The sequence below is a fragment of the Suncus etruscus genome, chromosome X, assembly GCF_024139225.1.
Source record: "Suncus etruscus isolate mSunEtr1 chromosome X, mSunEtr1.pri.cur, whole genome shotgun sequence".
Classification (NCBI taxonomy): Eukaryota; Metazoa; Chordata; class Mammalia; order Eulipotyphla; family Soricidae; genus Suncus; species Suncus etruscus.
The window spans coordinates 95,700,351-95,724,840 of record NC_064868.1 but is presented as its reverse complement, the minus strand read 5'-3'; the positions used below and the strand labels follow the sequence as shown (position 1 = coordinate 95,724,840).

The 24,490-nt window shown below is 37.4% G+C and overlaps 1 protein-coding gene across 2 annotated transcripts in view; it reads right to left on the bottom strand.

Moving 5' to 3' along the window:
* Positions 1-1,235: 1,235 nt before the first annotated feature.
* The window catches only part of SPRY3 (sprouty RTK signaling antagonist 3), a 186,724-nt gene continuing 163,469 nt past the window's right edge, over positions 1,236-24,490 (bottom strand). The window contains exons 3-4 of one of the 2 annotated variants that reach the window (XM_049766692.1): positions 11,346-11,520; positions 1,236-5,270 (exon numbers count right to left, since the gene is read on the bottom strand). In XM_049766692.1, the coding sequence (XP_049622649.1) occupies positions 4,302-5,261 (960 nt within the window). In that variant the 5' untranslated portion in view covers positions 5,262-5,270; positions 11,346-11,520 and the 3' untranslated portion in view covers positions 1,236-4,301. Of the gene's footprint in view, positions 5,271-11,345; positions 11,700-24,490 lie in introns of those variants that run through there. The other variant, XM_049766691.1, reaches the window with a different exon arrangement.

Below are 24,490 nucleotides of genomic sequence, written 5' to 3'. Positions count from 1 at the left end.
CTCATTGTTTTCCCCTTATTTTTTCCCTCCCTAGGCTTGCCACAAGATTTGCTTCAAGCTCTCATTTTTAAGAAACTAAAAGGGATCTGGAAATTAGGAAGTTTGTAATTAAATCATAATTTTACCCAAACTCAGAACTGTGACTTTGGACAGCTATTTTCCCTCTCTTTTTTTCCTCCAATTCCAAACTATTGATGTTACAGCACTCTTCTATAAGTTCTGTCTGTGAAGTAATACCAGTGTAAAGGATTTCCAGTATAAATAAAGATGCTTAGGGAAAAGGTAAGGTATTATTCTGAACAATGGTCATCATGGGTTTGCATACATTTTAATAGGATATATTCAACATTATATTCAATAAGCTTGAATGTTAACAATAACAGTTCCAATCCCTTTTGAGTTCCAAAACAGTTTTAATTCTACTTTTCTATAGAAGCAGATCCCCCCTCCCATCAGTCTATAAAAAGAAGTTCAAATAAAAATGCTTACTCTCTCTGGCACCAGTACAAAAGAATCTGTAGTATTTCTAGACCATAAGCTGAGACTAGAGACTGGTTGCAAGCATTCTTGTAAAGGGACCAATAGAGAAATTTATAATATCACTAATTGGGAAACAAGAGGTAATAAATGATGTCTGTAATTATTGATTCACTCTTGCCATAGGAACATATTTATTTCAATTCAGGGTGCAGGTGTACTAAAGTTAGGAAAGTGACTCGGCCCCATTGAGGGCTAGTTATTCCGGGAGGGTTTGTGTTATGTTTCAAACTTTTATACCTGATTCTGTATAGACTTGGAAGTCAGTCAGTCTAAATTTAAATTTTTGTTCCATCATTTACACACTTTATTACCTTTGAAAAGTCACTTAAACTTTCTGTGCCCCACTTTTATCATGAGTACACTGGCAATTATAATAAGACCTACACTGTAGAGTTAGTGTGAGAATTAAATGAGAATAGGTAACATACCTAAAATATTTAGCACATAGTAAGCACTATCTAAATGGTTGCTATAATCATTATAGCTAAAGTGGTGAAAGAAGATGGACCGTAACCAAAAGAAAACTCTTGGCTAAAGTCATATGAAATCTATCAAGGGACCAATACGTGTAAAGCAGTGGAGTTAGGGGGTAACCGATGACTTAATCACCAAAAAATGCTAAGCAGGAAACACCCTCTAAATATTTCTGTTTATACAGTACATAGCACAAAGTAGAAAAATAATGAAAACAGAGCCTCTGCAGGATTTAGATTTCTTTCATATATATTTTAAATATACATGTGCAATACATTAAAATATATAGAGATGTGTGAATATATATTTACATACATTAATGTATACATATATATGTAGTGATACATATATGTGTATACCTCACAGAAGGGATACATATGCACACACACTCACACATTGGTGCGCATACCCCAACAGGACCCATCTATACATAAACCAGATGCAGTCCATATCAGGCCAACTTGAACACAAGTGAAAGCTCTGACTCAGCAGCAGATTACAGATTGCAACTGCAGTTGAGTAACCCTTCAGTTTCTTCTACCAAGTGTAAGGCCATTTAGAAATACACTGAGAAGAGCTTCTCTGGGTGTATGGCAGAGCCCAGGGCCCCTCTGGCAGTGTATAATTTGCCTGAGTAAGGACTGCAGGATTGGGATATCAAGGATATAGCAAGGAGGAGGAAACTGTTATTTTGGGCCCTGAAACTAATAAGCGAACATCCATAGATTAACTTTAGATCCAGGAACAATGCACTAGTGTCATAGAATCTCTATATATGTGAGCTATAAGCAAATTTCAGGCAGAAGCAGGGAAAAGTGTGTGTTGCTACTCATCACCATCCAGCTTGGCCCAGATAACTGGGTGCAGCTTTTAGGGATAGGTAAGTTTAAATTTCAATCAAGCAGACTCGCAAGATTAAAAGAAGCCACTTAAAATGGAAGGATCTGAAAGCAACATAAGAGGTTACAGGTATTGGTTTGGGTTTATAAATGTTCCAAGAAGCCAAACCTTATATATGGCACCATTTGCAGCAATATCATTAACATTATGAATAATCATCATAACATATTTATATATACAAAAATAGAGCAAAGCAATTCTAGAAGAGGAAATGTATGTGAAGGTGTGGGGCTATGTGCAGCCCAAATTTCAGTACACTTCAGGAAGATTAAGAACCAACAAAGACTGAGTGGCACAAATTTCTATAGCATATATCCAACAAAAGGACATGGGTGTACCTTCTTCTCCCCTGGGCATTACTACGCTTGTCCTCCCCTCTCCACCCTGCAATGTACATCCATGCACACTTTTAAGAGATGAGACATAAAGGTTGAGTCTGGAAGTCTGAAACTAAATCAGAGCACCTGGATTCCAAGCAAGTGCTCTCAATCTCTGGATACCTTAAGTGAATTTTGGATTCACTTCCAGAGAGAAACTGGATATAATTCTTGAGTCTTTTAGCAGCAGTCTTTAGGAGCCTGTCTTTCCCAATGCAGCCTTTTCCAGTGGAGAGGATTCACAGCCCAGGTTCTCGGTGTTGATTTCTATTTTTAAAAAGAAAAGTCAGTTCTTTGCATTATACATCTTGATCTCAGTTTTCCACTGTTGCTGAAAGTTTAGGTTCTTAGGCAACTGCCACTGTAGACAAAGCCAGTAGCAAGCACAGTGTATGCAGCAAAGAGTAGGTGCAATGGCGAAGATACAGCTTGATTAGGGCTTCCTTAAGCTTTTCTTTTCCAAACTTGAGCTTCTACAAGGTGTCAGAGCTGAAGGTGATAACCACAGTTGTGGGGGGCAGCCTCAACATCTGATAGTTAACTAACTACCCCACCATGCACAATATAAAGACCACCACACTAACTTGGCATGGTTCCTGAAGAGCAATTGAACAGGAATGGCTTTCTTTCACTGTTAATAGAGTCCTAGGAAAAAAGTCCCATAACTTAATGTGGTGCAGGGTAAATACTGAAATAGGAATCAGAGGGCCTATATTCCTGTCCCAACTCTGCTAGAACTCTGCTAGAACTCAGTGTGTGGCCTCGGGCAAATCCCTTTCTATCTCCAGGCCTCAGTTTTCCCATCTGTTAACTAAGGGCATTGAACTAGATGAACAGTCAGGATTCCTTCCAGCTCTAAAGTTTTATGACTTTTATGTCCATTGTTAAGGCCTGAGCCATGCAGTCCCAGGGCAGTTAGCTTTTAAGAGTGAACAGACCTCTGTAATATCCTTTGCTTTGTTCATTTAGTTATAAAGCACGTCTGCCTTTGGCACTTGGGTCAGACATACAAAGTTACTAACCTACTCAGCATGCTAGTGGAACCTGCCAGTACTATGTCAAATACCAGGAGAGGGAGTAGACCTTCAACTAATTCAACCTGGAAATGTTAGATAACGTTGCCTCATATACTCACAAACAGGTAAGTGTGGTTCTGAGTGCACACACATCAGGATATAGACTATTGCTAGTGATCAGATCAGTACAGTATTCCATTTCCTTTAATAAAATTGGTAAATATATATAGCATAGCAAAGTTTCGTTGTTAAAGGCGACACCTATGGAAAAACAGCACTTTTGGACATGTTAAGAAAAGGGACCAGGGAGAGAAACGAAGCTAGATCAAACACTATAGAAATACAGGCAGACGATTTACTTAAGAGAGGGAGTGGTCAGGAATAAATGGAACATCAAAAAATACAGTAAAAGGAAAAGTGAAAATTCAGGGGCAAGCACTTCAAAATCAAGCAAAGAACAAAGAGGAAAGAGGGAGAGAGAAGACTCGGGGAAAGGATAGATAACAGGGATAAGGGGTCAGATTCCCTGCAATATTGAATACCCTTCCACATGCACCAATGAAAACCATCTGAGAAGAAAGTTTCCAAAGGCACCGTGGAAAGCAGAGTGACTCTCAGAGCCTGCAGCGAGAGGCATTTCACTGGGGAGCCCCTAAACCTCCACGTTGCTGGCTCTGTCAGTCCTCAGTGTCCTAATCTCATGCCTATGTATGTATCCCCTGAATTTGCCTTGACAGTCATAAGGGCTGAGGTGGCAGGGGAGGGCTGGGGGGGCAGGCCAGAGGGGAGTAGGATAGACACTGTGAGAAAGAACAAGGCATCTCACACTAGAATGTAATCAGCCATTCCCTTGATACTGCAGGAACGAAGTTGGTGAAGCCCTAACTTTGGCTACTTTACTCCTTCTCCACACTTCCCCCCTTTCGAAGGTGAGACCTATGCTTTACTGATGGGGGCTAGAAGGAGAAAGCTCTGGATCCATGATGTGGGAAGGTCATACAGACTTCTCCTGGGCCTTGGGGAAGGGCGCACTGCCAGATGAGATCTTTCTGCACACAGTGTTGGTGTGCCTCTTACAGCGGCAGCCTGGGCGCCTGAGGCTATCGTAGCCCCGCTGGCACAGATGGAGGCATCCACGGGTAGGCAGGTAGCAGCACAGGCAGGGTAGGAAGAGGGAGATGAGGCTCATGGCTGCCCAGCGGACGAAACAAGAGCTTGGCCCACAGGAGCAGGGCTCATCGGCGCAGTTGTCTTCATCATCAGTGGAGCAGTGGTAGAAGAGGCCCTTAACGCAGCAGAGACAGGTGCCATAATCGAGGAGGCTCTCAGCAGAGCAAAGGCAACGCTGGTTGCACAGCCAGCAGGAGGGGAGAGGGCGAGCTGATGTGCAGAGGACACACTTACAGCGCCCACACTCCTCGCAGATGAAGAGGTGCTCACTGGGGTGCTCTGCAGATTGCTCAGATTCTCCCTTCAGAGCACCATCAGCCTTTGGTTGGACCCCTGCTCCAGGCTGGGTTCGGATGATGGACTGGCCCGAAGGTGAGGGCGTAATGCTGGCCAAGAGCCTTTGATCAGAGGCAGTGGTGCTATGGGACATAGAGCTGGCAATGCTAGATTGGCTCAGATGCTGAGGCAAGGGCTGCAATTGATGGCACTGGCTGAGACTGCGGGGGAGAGCAGTAGGCATGGTAGCCAGAGACCAATCAGATTTGTGGGTTTGCACGATAAGGGAAGGGCTAGAAAGGGCCTGTTTACAGGGGGCTGGAGGCCTTTCCACATAATCATTGCTAGCATGAGTAGAGCGCAGCTGTTCAATAGGCAGGATCTGTTGAAAATCGTCGGTCACTGCAGCATCCATTATGCTTGATTCTTGATTTCTTAGTGGTTTGGGGTCAGGGTGGCACTTACGGTGGTAAAGAGCCCTTGTAGTTATTTGGACCTTAGGGCACATCCGAAAATTCTAGGAAAGAAAGAACAGAAACAGTAAATGAGAACAGAAGCTTGAGTATTTTTCAGGGAAATAAAACTTGGGCCCTTTCACCACCACTAACTTGAAGCATTTTATGTAGTAGTATTCACCTTCCACTTTTATTCTCTAATTGACCTCATTGACTTTTTGACAGGCAAGTTCGGTTATTCTGTTCAGTCTGCAAATCACTTTAGAAGCAAAGATCAGATAATTGATACTTTTTGTATTCTAACACATGACTAGGGTCACTGGAGCAGCTAGCTCATTCAAATGTTTGCTAATAGCGACATCTAAGCCTTCTATACTAGAATTCTAATAAAAAAGGGGGGAAAGGGAACATAATTTCAAACACACAGGCCACTTCTGAAGCAATGCTGAAAATCTCAAAAGTCTTAAGTGAAAAGTTGTGTACAGCAGCAACCAACATTTTGCCTTCAATGACATTTTTGATAAGCATAAATAGATGACATAGGACATTGCTTGATTCAATGACTATAATTAAGTAAGATCAACTAGGCAGAGACATAAAAGGTAGAAATTGGATTATCTGTAGGATAATAAGAAAAAGGATTCTCAAGTGTGTAAGGAAGATGACTGCCATCTTGCAGTTTTCATATTACAGGCTTTAATTTGTTGAGAAGAAAAGTTTTCTAAATGACAATGTGACTCTAGAATCAAACTTCTGAATATCTGAAAGCAGTGCTATGGATGGGGGAACCATAGGAGATGATCTCTGAATTATGTGCAATATCCCCTCGAACTGCTTTGCCACCTAAAGTTGAGTCTGTATTGATGGGATTTAGTACTCATAATCTGCTTGGAGTATTTTCCTATCTTTACATTACCCAATAAAATGGCTGCCTTAAGAACAGTGGTGTTCTTATGCCAGATTGAAGATAAAATGACTATCTAAAGATCATACGATTGTGTATCACAGTCAAGAAGAACTGAATTTTAATTTCCTAATTAGATCAAACCTAGCATTGATAATAGTAATTGCAAGGAAATATTATACCTGCAGTAGATTACTATATTGTAATGTCTAGAATACAGAAAAATCAGAAGTGTTAACAAGGAAACCTAACTCAACTCAAAAAGTTACCCTACAGGTATTAGGGCAAAGGAAATGCTAGCATGAATAAAGCATATATTTGAAATACATCATATTTCAGTCTCCTCAAAATAGATCGATTACTCACACCACTGTATGAGATGGAAAGCTTGAATGAGTAATAGAAATGAACGAGAGACGATACTGCTTGATTAGGTTTCAATAAGCAAGCAAACACAACAGTGAGATGTACCCAAAAGCTCAATAATAGGAATAATAAGGAAGCAATTTAAAAAAAGAAGTGGCTAATAATATTACCAGAGTCATTGCCTTTTAAGGCTACATCCCCATATAAACCTGCTATATTGATTGTACATTTGTTCTTTTCTTAAATTTTTTAATTTGTTAGAATCATTTTTGCCATATCACATCAGAGAACTAATGTGACTATCATTTCACTTTGGGGATGGTTATTGTATATAATTTATTTAATACAGTACTTTAAATTGCAGATAAACAGTGAAGAGTTTAGAAATCAAATTTGTATTTAACCTTTGTCAATTTATTTGCTTTGCTTGGGCCTCAGTTTCACTGTTTATATTATTATATAGCATGACTAGGTAATTCTGAGGGGGTCTCTCCATATAATCTATAACTTTATATCTACATAAGTTACCAAAAAGTTCTCTCTAGCTGCACCTATATCTTCAATCCTTGAGGAAAAACTGAATAAAAAAACTGGACAAAAAAAGCTCTTGGGGGGCATTAAAGAGCTACATATACATGTCTTTTTCATTTACTAGGACACAGAATCCCCTAAAATCACACATATACCCCTGCTATATATTTTTAAGATTTATACTTATTTTAGGAAACAGACAGGTAGTTTTTATTTGTATAACCAAAGACACATTATTCAAATAACATGCAGAGTAAGGGGGATGTGGGAGCTTTAGATAGGAAAATCTTTTGAAATATTTATAAGGAACATATTTAATGATATTGATGATCAGAAGGAGAGAGTAAGGGGGCTCTTCAAGTCATTTCTACTGTAAGAACAATAACACAAATACTGACTGTATTTTAGGCCTATTGATTTCCCAAAGGAAACTAGATTTATAAGGTTAGAAATTTCAAGAATAGATGACTAAGAGGAAGGCATAAAAGGTCTCAAATTTACAACAGATAATTATATATGGAATTCCAGAGCTATCACTGTATATCTCAGGGACAGCATTTTAGGTCGAAAGCTAAGCTTGGAAGAATCTAGGTCATAATATAAATGACTCAGAATCATGTTCAAAGGGGTTATCCTCTGGGCAGCAGAAGGGCATATGGTCTTTAAGTGAAGAATTTATATTTGGTTATTGATTTCTGCAGAGCTAAGGGGGGTGTTTGTATGATTAAAGGATGCTCTAAGCACCTATCTATCTAAGATTATAAAGGTTCTACTGTCTTGCCAACAAGTATAAAGGTATATATACTTCCTACTCTATAAATTTTTTATTGAAGTGGATTGAAGGTTTAGTAATATGGCGGGCAGTAGGACCTGAGTAAAATCAGGGGTATTGAGTAGGATAAAATAGGATTGAATGACAAGAAATTGTTTGCCATTCCGGACATGCTGAATACAATCTGTCTAACAGGATGAACTGAAATAGATACTGTATGGAGAGGTAAGGGGAAAAACAGTGAGAAAGAAAAACTGCTGCAGCACACTGACTAGATGAAAAACTACTACTGCATGCATGTTTATGATTCAGAAATCCACCCATTAAAGGGCCATTCATTGTGAGCAGCAACAGTTAAGAAACAACTGGCAAATTCCACATTTGATTGAAAAAGAAAGAATATCGATATCACCTATTATTAAATAGGAGCCAAGGTGATTACAAGTCTTGGCTGCACAGTGATGGATTCTGGTGATTTCTGTCACGTAGTGCCTCTGCAGTAATGAATGATGCATTGTAGACCCACTCCCATCTCAGTTCCTCTGGCCAGGTGCTCAGAGCTTTCTTAACAGTTTTTCTGTAGCCTGAAAATTTGCCATATTCAACCTAAACAGAAATTCCCTTTCTTCTGCCAATTTAGGGACTAGAAAGTTAAATCCATTCAAGTAATGCTTATATTTGTTAATGAACAAAAATGTGATTCTCCCTGAAACCTGCCTGGTTGAGACAAAAATTGAAAACTTTCCTGTATAAAACCATTTTATGCTCACAAATGAAGACAATTCCAATTTCTGCGACAAATCCTTTCTGATACAATAAGATTCAATTTTTATTTCAAAGAGGGAAAGGGAGAAGAGAGCCTGTCTTCTGTTTTTTCCCATTCCCAGGGGTTTAAGGCTGTTTTGTACCTTACTATGTAATGGCTCTGTAGTGTGTTGCTTTTCTCTGTGCTCTGCTGTTATATACAGTCGTTCTCAGAATAACTGAAAGCAAACATGGGGAATTTCTGCCATGGCTTTATATGTTTTCTTAGTTCTACTGTTCCAAAGTCTGCTCTCAAAAAATTCCTCTCTGTGCAAAAGCATTTGCATCTCTATCAAAGCACTCCCCCCTGACAAATACCAAGTTGTATATAGTTTACATTACTAACCTCTCTGCCACTGACTGGGCCTCCCTCCTACCGCATACATCTTGCCTGGGCTGCCAGGTTCTCCCCACATTTAACTCTTAACTTGTCACTTTGCTACCCTAGCCCTATTCATTCCTTTCACCATTTCATTAGCACTCACAGCAGTTTATTTCAAACCAGGGAGTCTTGCAGTTTTTAGACTTAGTGTTATTAAAGATATGAGTTTTAGTGGTGACCAATACAAGAAAAATTGTGTCATCAGATAAAAACACACCCTTGTAATCTCAAGGAATCTCATTTAAGAAGTGGGAATCCTCCTTCCCTCCCTCCCTCCCTCTCTCCTTCCCTCCCTTCCTCCCTCCTTCCCTCCTTTCCTTCCTTCCTTCCTTCCTTCCTTCCTTCCTTCCTCCATCCCTCCCTCCCTTCCTTTTCTTTATTTCTTTTTTCCTTCCTTTCTTTCTTTCCTTTTTTCTTCCTTCCTTTCTTTTCTTCCTTTATTTTTCTTTTTCTTCCTTCCTTCCTTCCTTACTCCCTTTCTTTTTCTTTCTTTTCTTTCCTTTCTCTTTCTTCTCTTTCTCTCATTCTTTCCTTTCTTCTTCCCTTCCTTCCTCATTTCCTTTCTTCCTTCCTTTCTCTCTGTCTTTCTTTCTTTCTCTCTCTCTCTCTTTCTTTCTTTCTTTCTTTCTTTCTTTCTTTCTCTCTCTCTCTCTTTCTTTTCTTTCTTTCTTTCTTTCTTTCTTTCTCTCTCTTTCTTTCTTTCTTTCTTTCTTTCTTTCTTTCTTTCTTTCTTTCTTTCTTTCTTTCTTTCTTTCTTTCTTTCTTTCTTTCTTTCTTTCTTTCTTTCTTTCTTTCTTTCTTTCTTTCTTCCTTCCTTCCTTCCTTTTTGGGCCACACCCAGTGAAGCTCAAGGGTTGATAACTCCTGGCTCTGTACTCAGGAATAGGGGGACCATATGTGATACAAGGGATAAAACCCCAGTTCTACCATATGTAAGGCAAATGCCCTATGAGCTGTATTATCTCTCTAGCCCTCTTGGGATTCTTTCTTTAACCCTATGATTTTAAAGGAAACAAAAAACTTCTAGTCTTAAGTCTAGTTCTACTTTACTATGTGAAAGAGGGCAAGTGACTTCTGTTCCTGGACTGATATCTGAAAAAATGAGAGGGAACTAAAGGAGGCTTCTTTAAGCCACTTGCCCTGATGCTCTAAATGTTTTCCATGTTGGGTTTGCTGGTTATTGCAGTTGTCTGTATCAAAAGTCACATGGAATTAGTATCCTTTCTTCTTAGGTTCTTTCTTTCCTCATTGATCAACTCTAAATGAAATGCCACCAAACCCAAGTTACTCAGGTCACTACACTATTTTACAGCTAGAGCAGCCTAAAAACAATACAAAAGAGCAAAAAGGTATAGAATGTTACAACAGAGTCTTTGTAGATATTTTCTCTGAAGTACTAGGAACAAAACTGAGTCCTGTGGCTGAACTGCTTAGCCTCTACGTTAAGTCGGTGAGCATGCAACTGACTTGTTGGTAACATGATTTAGGTACAGCTAAGTTCATGTGATAGCACATTATACTACAGGGAGGTATTAATGCCTAAAAAAACCCCAACAGTTTCCACTGCAAAACAGATTTTCCATTTCAGAGTTAAAGATCTGTTTTCTGTTCATCCAAGTTGGTTCATAGCATGCAGAAATCAGCTATAACTGCAATTAGGAGTGGAAGGGAATGAAAACTACTGCCAGGATCCTAGCAAATGCCTCCTGGCTAACAAAACGTGCTGACCCGTTCTCACTTTTGACAAAATTTTCATAGGCCATACAGAGACATGTGCATGCATAGCCAACATATATCCAGATATTTCTAAATCGTTGCTCTGACTCAATGTAAGTAGGGGGTTATGCCGTGTCAGCTTGCGCCATTTCTACCCAGGGCAAGGTGATGTGATGAAATCTGAACGATGCACAGCCCAGACTTGAGAGCCAATAGCAAACTAGCCCCACACTGACAGGATGCCTGCTGGGCAGCCAGACTGGCCTCAGCACCAGCTCTCTCTGTGCCCTCAGTTTGGGCTATTAGGCTGCGATATATGGGATTTAGGCAATCATTAAAATGCATCGAAAGGTCAATGGACGAGAAAAAAATGAAAACTGACATTTGGTTACCAAAGCGTTATTTGGAACTTCTATTTTGATTTCTAGATTCCCCATACGGATAGTTCTCTGTAAAAACGGACTCATTCACATCTCATTTAAACGGTTTTCTTTTTATTTTATCCACACGCTTGGGCTTCTGCGTGCCCACGCGCGCGCACACTCATAACACAAGCCAGAGCGCGCACATACACACAGCATAAGAAGGCTGGAATGAATGGCAATCTGTGCATGGCATAGAAAGAATTCTGAGGTCTTTAAGAGTAAATCTCTATGGCTTACCTTGAGGAAGGGGTTGATCCATGCTGAGAGCAGCAGAACTAAAGCTCCATCTGGCTCAAAGGACCTCTTCTTCTCCGGAGTCTTTAGGTTTCTTCACCTCTGTTCAGAAAGTCTGAATGAAAACTCCTTCACTGGCAGTGGGGCCAGAAACAGAGATAGTTCTGTCTTGCTCTTTCTGACACAGCAGAGAAAACGGAAAGGGGGGGAAACAGTGGTGGGGAGAGGAGAGTCAGACCCACAGCGGTAGATATTTTGTGTAGCTTTTACCTGCAGATCGAAATCTTGATGCACGTATTCCTCAAAGAAAGCTCGGCAGGGTAAGTTGTTCACCACCTCCTCCTCCTCTTTCTCCTCCTCCACCTCTTCATTCTCCTCCTTCTGGCCCTTTTTCTCCTCCTCCGCTCCGCCTCCGCCTCTTTCTCCTCCCCCTTCTCCTCCTCCTCCTCCTCTTTCTTCCCCCCGCCTGCTCCAGCATTTTTCTTCCCCTCGTCTTCCCCTCCCCCGCGCCCCCTCCCGTTTTTGCCTCCTTTACCTCCTCCCCTGCTTCTTTGCTGCCTCCGCCTCCACCTCCGCCTCTGTCTTCTCCAATCTGACAGATGAACCAAAGCAGCAGAAACTGCAGTTGTAGACACAGGGTATCTCAACAGAGCAATAGATACCGCGAGTGTGTGATTATTTATACAGCTCAGGGTGTGTTGGTTTATAATCTGCAGAGAGGGGGAGGGGTCTGTGGAGGGGGGATGAGACTGCAGTGTGTTCAGCTCAGCTTACTGGCTGTTTTGTGAATGTAGATGCTTTCTGTAGGTCTTGTGAATGGGTTATAGGGGAGGATGGGAGGGGAAGGATTTATGGCTCCTTGTTATAATCTCTCTCTCTCTCTCTCTCTCTCTCTCTCTCTCTCTCTCTCTCTCTCTCTCTCTCTCTCTCTCTCTCGTGTGTGTGTGTGTGTGTGTGTGTGTGTGTGTGTGTGTGTGTGTCGTTTGCCTTCCCGGAGCTGTAGCTCTTAATGCTTGGCTAAGTGGCGTCATCCAGTTGAAATTGAATCGACCCATTAGAACTCCCCATAGGAATCTCTGTATCCGGTCCCTGGGTAATGACTGAAACAGAATTTAAAGGGGAATGGGGGTGGGGTAGAGAGTAACAATTTTAAGGAGGCCTTATTTAAATATCTCCGTCAATCACAGTCCTACCAAACCACTCAGCTCTTACTGAGTGATTGTCTTTGGAATCAGATAGAGAGACAGAATCTTTTCTTTGTTTAAGGGTTTCTCTGACCTCTTTTCCACATCCATTCCCACATTTTGAGCACTAATAATGATTATCCATCCATCATCCATTGGGAAACCATTACCCAGCTTACTTTACTTTCCCTTTCTGCCTCTAATATGTCATAGATTCAGTTAATACGTATTGAATGCCTTCCTTTGTGCTAGGTGTTGTAGGATTGTTGAGGAATACAAAGCTTTCTGTCCATTACCTTCAGTTCACTATTTGTAGGAAGGGGTCTTCCTTCTGGATATTCAGAGAGAAGCACACGATGAAACTCAGCCTCATAATTAAAATAAGAGAGATCTGATTTCAAGTCCTGCTTCAATGGACAAGTAGCAGGAGCTTGACCATCAACATTCTTAGGATGTTTTCGTTACCCCGTCTATAAAATTGAGATGGTAAACGGTGACAGTTCAGCGTAAAACAAACTTGCGAGTTAGGAAACTGCGATTCCTAATCTTTTCTAATTCCTTGTGTGACCTTTGCAATTTACTTTCCTTCTAGTGCCTCAATTTCTGCATTTATGTGAGGGTATCTGATTAGGTAATTGCTAAGGTCCCTTCTATATCTGACATTCTACTATTTACACCTCAGAAGGGGGTTAAGAAAACAAACTAAAGTATGAGAGTCGAAGCACGTACGCTGTTTGCTATTTGTGCAGCTCTGCATATGTGCCTATGGATGTCAGTGGTATCCAGACTCTCTGTATACACATATGCACACAGTTATTTCTATATGCAATATATGTTATATAATTTCTAAGATACGTCATATCTTTTTCAATCAGAATTAACAGTCAAGAGATTTACTGTGTAAACTCTTCTTTTTGTGACTCAAACCTCTTAAGATTGACATGAGTTTATCAAGATCATAAAGCTATTAAAGCCAGTTAGTAGATTTATCCACAGAAGAGGACATATTTTGTTCATTTATTTATTCAACAGGTATTTATTGCACATTAATTATGTGACAACTACTATACTAACTAGACTCAACTCAAATGGTTCAGGGTTCAATTTTTTCATCCTCAATTTGTGATGTACCTGATTTTGAGCAATTTAATTCATCTCTGAGAGGATGATTCTTCATCTTTAAAATAAAGGTGATATTTTTATCTATATTGCACTATTGTGTTATTTCCTGTCTATTAACAAGATATTTAAAATGTTCATCATGTAATTTTTGTACAGAATGGGGCAAAATATATAATATGTGTGATCAAAGCATTTCTATACCAAAAAAGAAGTTCTCTAAGATTAATGAAAGAAAAAGTTCATCATGTGACTTGGGTAGAGTAAATAATGAATATTGAGAAAATGTTCTCACCTCCAAATAAGTCCATAGAAAGGCAAATAGGATTTTTTTAATTCAAAGTAATTTAATTATTTTTAAATTGTTTTATGTATGAATAGTTTGAAAATTATTTCTGGGGCTAGAGCAATAGCACAGCAAGTAGGATGTTTGCCTTGCACATGACCGACCTGGGTTCAATCTCCTGCATCCCATATGGTCCCCCAAGCCTGCCAGGAGTGATTTCTGAGCACAGAGCCAGGAGTAACCCCTGAGCACTGCCGGGTGTGGCCAAAAACAAAAAAAAACAAAAAGAAAATTATTTCTAATTTCTAGAGCATTCATCACTCATTATACTCTGTTAGATAAAATTTTCCTTTTTTCAAACTCATTTTTTAGTGAATGGTCATATCAGATGTGATATAAAGTATAGAAAATGTGGTTAATTCATTATAAAACCATAACCCTAAATTTAAAACATGGCAACTTGATATTTAAACTTTAAATTTCTAAAGCATCCTAGGGAGAGCAGAATGATTTTTTCTAGTGTCCTTCAAAAGCACTTATTTATTTCTGAGAAATCATTGGCTTTTACAAGTGGGTGGGTTAATCTGTGCTGAGAGAGTATTTTAAAACTCAATTGGAATTGAATTAATGTCAAGAGGATAATAATAAAAATAAAAGAGGTATTAGATTAGGAGACATGTGTCCTGCATTCTATTGGAGATGCAACATTGTCACTAGTTGTGTGTAATTTTGGATATCTCATGGGTCGGGCAAAATAAAAACATAATTATCTAAAGAGCATGAAATGCACATTCTCTGATTTCCAAGAGTTAGTTATTCATGCAAATAACCATTGTGTCAGACTCTTGGAATATAGATGTGCAAACAAAATGATATGTGTTATATATGTCCTTAAAAATAACACTGTTTAGAGTGGTAGCAGACCATTATAATGCTGATAAAGGACAAGAGAGATACCTAAACTGATCCTTTAAGGAAAGAGATGATTGGGAAGGCTTATCCTTAAGTGAGTGACTTCTAGATTGGAAAAACGGTTATGGTCATATTTCAGAAAGTGTCAACAATATATTCAAAGTCAGGGAGTATGCGAGGACATAGAATATTCAGATATATTGAGAAATTTGGAATGGAGCAAAAACTCTTAGAAAGATACTCAGATGAGGGATTTCGCAGTATATCAGATAAGAGAATAAGCTCTAGAGGGCAGGAGACGATAGTGCAGTGACCTGGTTTGATTGCTGGCCTCACCTGGACCCTCAACACCTCTGAGGGTGGGCTTGGAGAGCACTACATGGGTGATCTAAGTATCCTTGGTACCATAGAGTGTGAGCAGTGCAGCATCTTTCTACCCTTGTTTTGAGAATCTCTGGTGAGTCTCTGGTGAGAATCTCTGGTGAGGGGTGGAGTGCTCAGGGAGCATCTGGACCTCCTGGGCACCACTTGGAAGATTTGGAAGACTACTAAAAAAAGAATGTAAGATTTTAAGTGAATTGGTCTGTATTAAATTTCATATCTGCAGCTAGGTAGCTGTGTATCCATGTGGAAGTTATTTCCTTTCTTTGAGCCTTGTTTTCTCTTTTGCAAAATCAGTACAATTTATAAAAATAAATTGAGAAAATTAAGTGGATTAAAGTACATAACATGGTTAGAAAAATATCTGACACAGAGTAAACATCTTTTCCTACCCACTTAAATGTCAGCGCCATGAGGAAAAGACATTTAATTGTTGACTCACCAACACATAGTGAATGGCCCGTGGTAGACATTGTTAAATGAAATGTAATCATTGACATCATCTTTTAAAACTCTTTTTGGTTTTTGGACCACATGTGGTGGTACTCAGGGCTTATTCCTGGCTTAGTATTCATATCACTCATGGTAGTACTTGGGGGACAATATGTGGTGCCAGGTATCAAACTGGGTCAGCTATACTCAGACATGCACCTTATTATCCCTCTGTTCTCATTTTTTCCAATTTTTGTTATAATACCATGTTTTACCAAGTTTATAATACAGTTATTTTAGGCACTAAATATTCAAACACCAATATGACCACCATTGTGACCTTCCCTTCACCATTGTCCCAATCTCTCTCCACCGCTCTAGCCTGCCTCTGTGCAGACACAAATTTACTTCACATTGCTCGTTACAACAAAAAAAGGGAATTATTAAAACTTAAATCAACATATGCCAATTTGAAATGATTATTCTATCTCTCCATGGCATAACTACAGTCAGCGTGTAAGGATTTACTGGGTGATGGTTGGTGCTATTTGAGTCTTCTGTGTTACTCTTAAGGCTCACTAAGGTTGGCAGATTCTGTAATTTCCCATCAGATTTTATCACCCTTATTATTTTTGATGGATATAATACTAAAAAATGAGAAGGCTGCATTTATTTCATTGTTGCTTTAATGTAGGCACACATAATAAATGTGTAGTAGTAATATGTAAAATAAATTAGTTATGAATGAATAGATAATATTTTATATAACTAATACAACTAGCATAACATGTAGCAGCAAATAGATACATAAATAATACTGTTGATAAGAACTATGAAAGGGGAAAGAAAGGAAATGTACTTAATCCAAGATTATGAAGGCTGTGAAATGCTTCCTAAAAAGGTGATGAATATATTTGAATTATAAGGAAACTACAGTCACAGGGATTTATAGCATATACAAAATTCAAGATTTACAAGAGGGGTTAACAAGATGTACTGCAAAAAAACACTATCACCTGCAGTGATATTAAATTACAGATGATACAGATGAAACATCTCAAATGATACATAAAGCCTGTCAGAGTGAGTGCTCAGAGAGTATTTGATAAATAAAATAATGAATAAAAACATTTCAAAAAAAGATAATAGAATGAACAAAGACATAATGATATGAAACATGTTTTATAAATCACTCTAAGGGGATCTGCTGTACTAATACCTTGAACAATTTATCAGGCAAAATTTTGTCTAGAGTGCTAGCCATATATTTTATTCATATTCTTTGTATGTACTGAACTAAATTTTAGTAAATAGAAATACATTATTCAGAAAAACAACTTTATATATATTCTAATACAGTGTTCTAAAATCATACCTATTCGAATCTTCATCTATTAATCCAAATAACAAATTCAAAATTAAATATATCAGCCTATACTTATACCCTAATCTTTTATTTTTCTACATGAAACAGAGTTATACAGATTCATTTTTTAAATCTTAGTTATGTAAATTGTTAAAGTCTCCTTAGTCTCTTTTTTTCTACAATACAAATTCTTTTGAGACCTTGCAATTCCTATGTGAGGGCAGATCTAATGAAGTCGACGGTCATACTGATTCATCAGAGATAATGCCAGAAGAAGTGAGGAATGACACAGAAATACATATTTTTAACCACGAACTGATTAAGATGGTGACAATGGCTTTAGTTACTACCAAATTTGAAAAACAAGTAGGAGTAATGTTACCAATAACAAGGGAATAGTGCTTAAAAGCCAGAGAGAAAACATTTTCTGAGAAGTTATGGAGAAGGTAAGAGAGAAAATGTCATCATGATAATGAAGTTTTTCTCCACATGAGTTATATAATTCGACAAGTATTTAAATCAATAAATAAATTTAGAGGGCCACACCCAGCTGTACTTCAGGACTTATTCCTTGCTCTGTTAAGGAATTACTCCCAGTACTGCTCAGAGGAAAGTATGTGTGTAAGGGACTGAACTGGAATAGGCTTCATACAAGGCAAGTATTGTATCTCTGTACTATCTCGCTGGCCTGTAATTTAGAAGGTTATTGCAATAGTGCAGATGAGAGAAGAGTATTAGTGTAAGTTAGAATACTGGAACTTTGTTTATACTGTTTCCACCAATATATCATTTTCCAGATATTAATAGCCAACATATATGAAGAATTCACACATGTTAAAAACAAAGAGCAGGCATCCAGATTGGAAAATTGGGTAAGACACCTTACTAGATACTTATCTAAAGAAGACATACAAATTACACACTTGGAAAAATGCTTAACATCAGTTATTAGTAGGGAAATACAATCACAACGCCAATAAAATATCACTTCACATCCAAGATAATGACCTATTTCAAAAAATATTGGAAACAAGTGTGAGAATGCAGAGCAAAGGCAACCCTGGAACACTACTGGTGGGAACGTAACTTAGTATAGCTGTTATAGAAAATGGCATGGAGATTCCTTATAAAAATAAAATGAGATCCAGAAATTCCCCTTCTAGACACTTACTTTGGAGTTAAAAAACACAAATTCAAAATAACATCTGCATACTCCAATAAATATCTGCACTCCAATGCACATATCAGTTTTATCCACAATAGCCAGCCTACTTAAATGCCTCTAGACAAATGACTGTATGAAGAAGCTGTGGTATGTGTAATCAGTGGAACCCTACTCTGCCATTATAAAGGATAAAATTGTAAATAACTGATGAATATTGAGGTAATCATGCTCAGTGAAATAAAGAAAGGAAATACAATTATTAGAGTTTCACTAATGTCTGAAATATAAATGATTAAAACTGATAAAAAGCAAAAATCCCTCCAATATTTGCACTATAGTAGTTACTTGAGGAAATGAGAAGTGGGTAGGAAGAATGAACAGAAGGATTAATTTGGAATGGAATAGAAATTTTGGTAGTATAATGGCACTGGGATTTTGGGGTGGGAGTGGTGAAATTACACACAGGAGAGGTGTGAAACTTTCCCCCCAAATTCTATAATATTGTAAATCAATAAATTGATTAAAATACATTTTCTTCTTTCCTTTTTATATTTTAACCATAGAAATCAACTCTATTTTTCCAATACAGTGTGTGTTTGTTTCTGTATCTATATATACTATGTCTCTTTATTTTCCTAATGTACCCAAATCTTGGATTTTGTGCATGCACAATATGAGCTCTCTAAGTTGCAAGGCTTAGAACATGTTTCAATGATATCTTTCCATGTTATATCTGTCATACTTACTTCTGGGCCCTGTGTTCATGTTTACTTGACAAAAATATAATATAGAGATGGTGAACATTTGTATTAGATGTCAGACAACATGGTGTTTAGATTCTGGTATGTAATTAGCAGAACATTTCCCCATTCCACATTTGTACCCAGTTTCAAATGCTTCTTTAGCTATTCAATGTTTATTTTTCTCCCCATTAATAAGAAAACTTGCAACTTAGCGATAATATGAATTAAAAAAAACTAGAGTAAGTCTCTGTGAATGTCAAGAGTTCTGCTGAAGCTAATGTCTCTTGGTTCTGTTTCTTCCTCTAAGGGAGGCTAGCTTGCTGCAGGTGACAACAGAATAGGGATTAGATTTGGTTCTAGAAGCAGTTTATTTTCAGAACTGACATCCTACCCATTACTAAATATATAGCTGTCTCTTCCTTTTAAACAAGGGTTTCTTTTCTGTCAAAATTTGATAACACTCTTAGCTCTGTGTCTCATGGTCTTTCTGTGGCTTTCTCTAAACCCTTTTCTCATTTTTTAAAATAAACTTTATTCTTATTAAAATACCTCTAACAATCTAGTTTCCTCTCTTTCCCATTCTTTCCTTTTACGTTTGTCTAGTCTATTTTCTTGGTGTTTTTACTATCTACCCTAATCACATTTCTTTTGATAGCTTCAATATTATAAAAGACAATCTATTAGGACCATTTCTTCAAACCAGTCAATATGCCATGAGGTTAAAATGATCTATTTTATTTGATTATTTTGGGGGGAATTGGGGCCACACCTGGGAGTGCTCAGAGGCTACTCCTGGCTTTGCACACAAAAATCACTCCTGGCAGGTTTGAGGGAACATATGGGATGCCAGGAATCGAACCCAGGTCTGTCCCAGGTTGGCTGCTTTGCAAGGCAAATGCCCTATCTCTGTACTATCTTACTGCCCCCTACTATTTTTTAAATATCCCCAGGCTGAAGTTGTCTATGCTTGCCTCCTTGTGTGTCAAATGACTGACATGTAATATTAGTGACATGTAAGGAATTATTAAGGACTAAAGGCATATTATTCAAAGTGCTTTATATATAATCCTCTAAAAAAAGGCACTAAAACCATTCTCAATTTATGACAGGGCAATGTAGACAAGAGAGATAAGCTACCTATGTCAACAAGTAAATATTTAACATAACTTAGTAACAGTCACAAAAATGACCTCATTTTAAAACAGTCCTTAATTAACTGAAAAGACTGTATGCTTTGTTAAATTTTATTTTACTAAAGAAAAATATGAATAAATTCCATGAAAATAGGGAAAGTCTGAAAAATAAAATCATGTTTTACTTTTACTTTTACTGAATATTTTGTATTATAACTTTGAATTTTGGGCACTAATAATCTCTTTACTTTCTAGAGTATGTGACTTTAGAAGGACTCAAATAATTTTTACTACATTGCAAATTTAGCATCTATTAAAGTGATGTGCGGTGGGGTGGTTATAAACAAACATTATATTACTACTTAATAATAGAAATGATTTTTTCCATTACTGTTACCTCCAAATATGTGATTATTATTTGTCATAATAATAACAATATTATTATTATTAACAAATATAATTATTTTCTGTTGGACACACAGACATCATTCAAATGGAAAAATATAAGATAAATATATAAAATTAAATGCATCTTACACTAGCTATGTTATGAACCATCTCATAATGAACTTAAAGAAAGAAATTTCAGTTACAATACTATCATAAAAATAAATTAAATAGGATTAAATTAAATAAAATAATAATCATAACTGAAAACACAAAACTTTGTTGAAAGACATGAAAGACCTAAATAAATGGAAAGTAACCAAGGTTTATGAATCAAAAACTTGATATTGTTAAGATGGCAATATTTCCTAAGTGACATATCTTCAACACAATCCCTAGCGAAATCACAGTTGGATTTAGGCAGATCCTAAATTCAGAGTAGGACTGTCTAGTGTTTCTGAGTTTAAAATCAAGACACAAACAAACAGGCATAGAGACCATACAGTAGAATCAAGAATCCAGAAATAAACTTTTACATTTATGATAACTGATTTTCTACAAAATTAATAGGATAATTTTTGGGGAGTCACAGTAAGCGATACTCAAGGGTTACTCCTGGCTCTATACTCAGGAATTACTCCTGGCTCTGCACTCAGCACTCTGCACTCCTTGCAGTGTTCAGAGGAACATATGGAATGCTGGGGATTGAACCAGTGTCGGTCTCATGCAACACAAGTGCCCTACTCCCTGTACTATCATTACTACCCCTAACAGGATAATTTAGTGGGAAAAAAGTCATCTTTTCACTATATTGCCCTAGGACAACTGGACAGCTATGTACAAAAGAATGAAGTTGAAAAGTTGAATCTGAATTTAAACCATATATAAAAATTAATTCAAATAGATTACAACAGCAAGGGTATGGTCTAAAACTATAAAAATTTATAGAAGAATGAGTTCTTTGTGTCCTTGATTTAAATCTTCTTAGATAAATTAACAAAACACAAATACACAAATAAAAAAGAAAGAAACATAAACTACTTTTTCAAAATTGACACTATTGTTGGAGTTAAACATATCACCAGGAAAAATTTAAATATAACATAGAGAATGGCACAAATGATTGCAAATCACCTACCTGATAAGAAACTTCTATCAGCAATAAGTATATATAGACTTATCTCAATTCCACAGAAAAATAGACAACTGAATTAAAAATTGGCAAAGTGTTTAATAGCCATTTTACCAAAGAATATAAAAATTACCATTCCATTCATGAAAAGATGCTCAAAATCATTACTTATTAAGGAAACACAAAGCAAAAATGCAGACACCATTTTATTCCCATTAAGATGTTAACTAAAAACAACACAGATGTAAGTAAACAATACAGAGAAAATTTAAGCCTCACACATTGCCTCAACATTTTACAAAGATGCTACAACTTTGAAAAATAGTTTGAAAGGTTATATCAAATATTAAAATATCAAAATATTTAAAATTAAGTCTATATATGGCATAGTAGTTTTTATTCTTAAACATATATTCAGAATAAGTGAAAATATGTGTTCATCCAAAAATCTATACACAATAATTTATGACAGATTTATTAAGAAGAATTTAAAATGTAGGAATAACTCGAATGCACAATATTATAATTAGATAAATAAAATGTCTGTTCATGCACTGGAATATTATTTATCCATAAAAAGTAATATAGTACCACACCATACAGCTATCTTGATGAATCTTTAAAATATGAAGGAAGCCAGACATAAAAGGCCAAATATTGTATGATTACAAGTATATGAGATATTCAAAAACAAAGTTCATTAGTAAGTTCAAGAAATATGAAGTTTCTTTTTGATGGGTCTTTTGCTGTGGTTTCTTTTTGATGTTCTGGGATTAGCTGAATCAATTGCTACAAAACATTGTGAAAGGACTAAAATCTCATTAACTGGCCATGAAAGGAGGAATTCTATTGTACATATCATAGATAGAACAGTATTTTTAGATACATTTGGGATATTCTTTATGAAGGTCCTCATGATATTCATGTTATATATGTCCTTATTTTTCCAGAAATATTGGCTTAGTCTTTGAGCAGTTGATTTTTTCAGGGATTTCATTAAATTTTTCCCACACTTTCAATTTATCATAATGTTTTCAGGGTTCTGTATTATTTATTTTTGTATATATATTTGGATGGTTGTGCTCATTAATAGTGGAGAAAGAATATGCTTGTAAATAATCTCAGCAGGCTCATATCTCAGACCCTTTGCTGAACTTTACAGGTGAGATAAACTTCTTGACTTTTTGGAACCTCCAGCCTTTTTGGAACAGAAAGTACATTCCTGTCACAGATGGGTCTTGGCAGTCACCATGCCCTCTTTCCTACCATCTCAGCAGACCTATCTATCTGACATCTCTGAACAGTTCTATTCATCACACATCACACTGCTCACAAGTATACCTACGTCCTGATGCTAGGTGAAGCTTTGCAGGGAAGAAAAAGAACAGCCAGCCTTATCCCAAAGAGACTCTCAGGGGGAATAATTAGAAAGATTCACCCTCAGTATAACAGGAGCTCTGAAAATACAACACTGGAGCCAGATAAGTCTCTGCTAGTACCAGAGTAGTAAAAGTCTCAAAAAAATGATAATATTGACACCATGTTGATGATGTTTAATGAGCTCAAAGAAACAAAAAAATGGTCAGAAAAGCACAAGAAATTATGACATCAGAAAAGAGAAAACTAAAATCAGAAGTGATAGAAATGTGGCAGGTATAGAAGGTCCTAGTAGAAGAATAACAGCAGCTGAGGAAAATATTGTGAGACTCGATAAGAAATAGGAAGCCTCTAGAAAACAACAAAACATGGTAAAAAAAAAAAGTCTGAAAAGAAATAAAAATTACACCAGAGAACTCTGGGATAAATTCACAGAAACAATGGAAGAATCATCAAAATACCTAAGGAATAAGAAGGTGACTTTGATGAAAAGCCACTAATTGGGGCCGGAGTGGTGGTGCAAGCTGTAAGGCGTCTGCCTTGCCCGCACTAACCTAGAACGGACCTCGGTTCTATCCCACAGCGTCCCATATGGTCCCCCAAGCCAAGAGCGATTTCTGAGCGCATGAGCAGGAGTGGCCTCTGAGCGTCACCGGGTATGACCCCGCCCAAAAAGCCACTAGTTAAAGAAATCATAGATAAGAATTACCCAGATTTGAGAATTGATGAGTGCAGGCTCCAAGATTCAAGTGGCCAGATAGGTCCTAGCAAAAATAGACCCAAATAGAAAAACTCAGAACGACTTAAGAGGCAGAATAATCTTAATTACTTTATTTAAACACCGTGGTTACAAAATTGTTCATGATTGAGTGCCAGTCATACAATGTACACCACCCTTCACCAGTGCCTATTTTCCATCACCATGTCCTCAGATTCCCTCCCCCTCCCCCTATATACTTCTGGAAAGATTATTTACTTCTCTCCTGCTTTTTTCCTTTTACACACTGTGGTTTACACAATTGTTGCTGAGGGGGGGGGGTGTCATGCAGATCAATTTATCTCTTCTCAGCACCTAGTTTTTGTCCAGTGATCTGTTTCAACTCTCATTGTCATAGTGGACCCCGGTCAGCCCTAACTGCACTTCCTGTTCTTTGTAACAAGCTTCCTACCATAGACTGGTCCTCCTATCCCTCATCTCTATTGTCTCTGGATATTATTGCAATCTTTTATTTTTCTTATATCCCACAAATGAGAGAAACAATCCTATGTCTATTCATCTCCCTCTGACTCATTTTACTCAGCATAATAATCTCTATATTCATCCATGTATAAGCAAATTTCACGACTTCTTTATTTTTTCTAACAGCTGCATATTATTCTAATGTATAGATGTGCCACAGTTCCTTTAGTCATTCATCTCAGCACTTGGGTTGTTTCCAGATTCTGGTGATTAAATAGTGCTGTGATGTAATATTTAAATATTAAATAGTGTTGTAATATTTAAATAGTAAATAGTGCTATGATGAACATA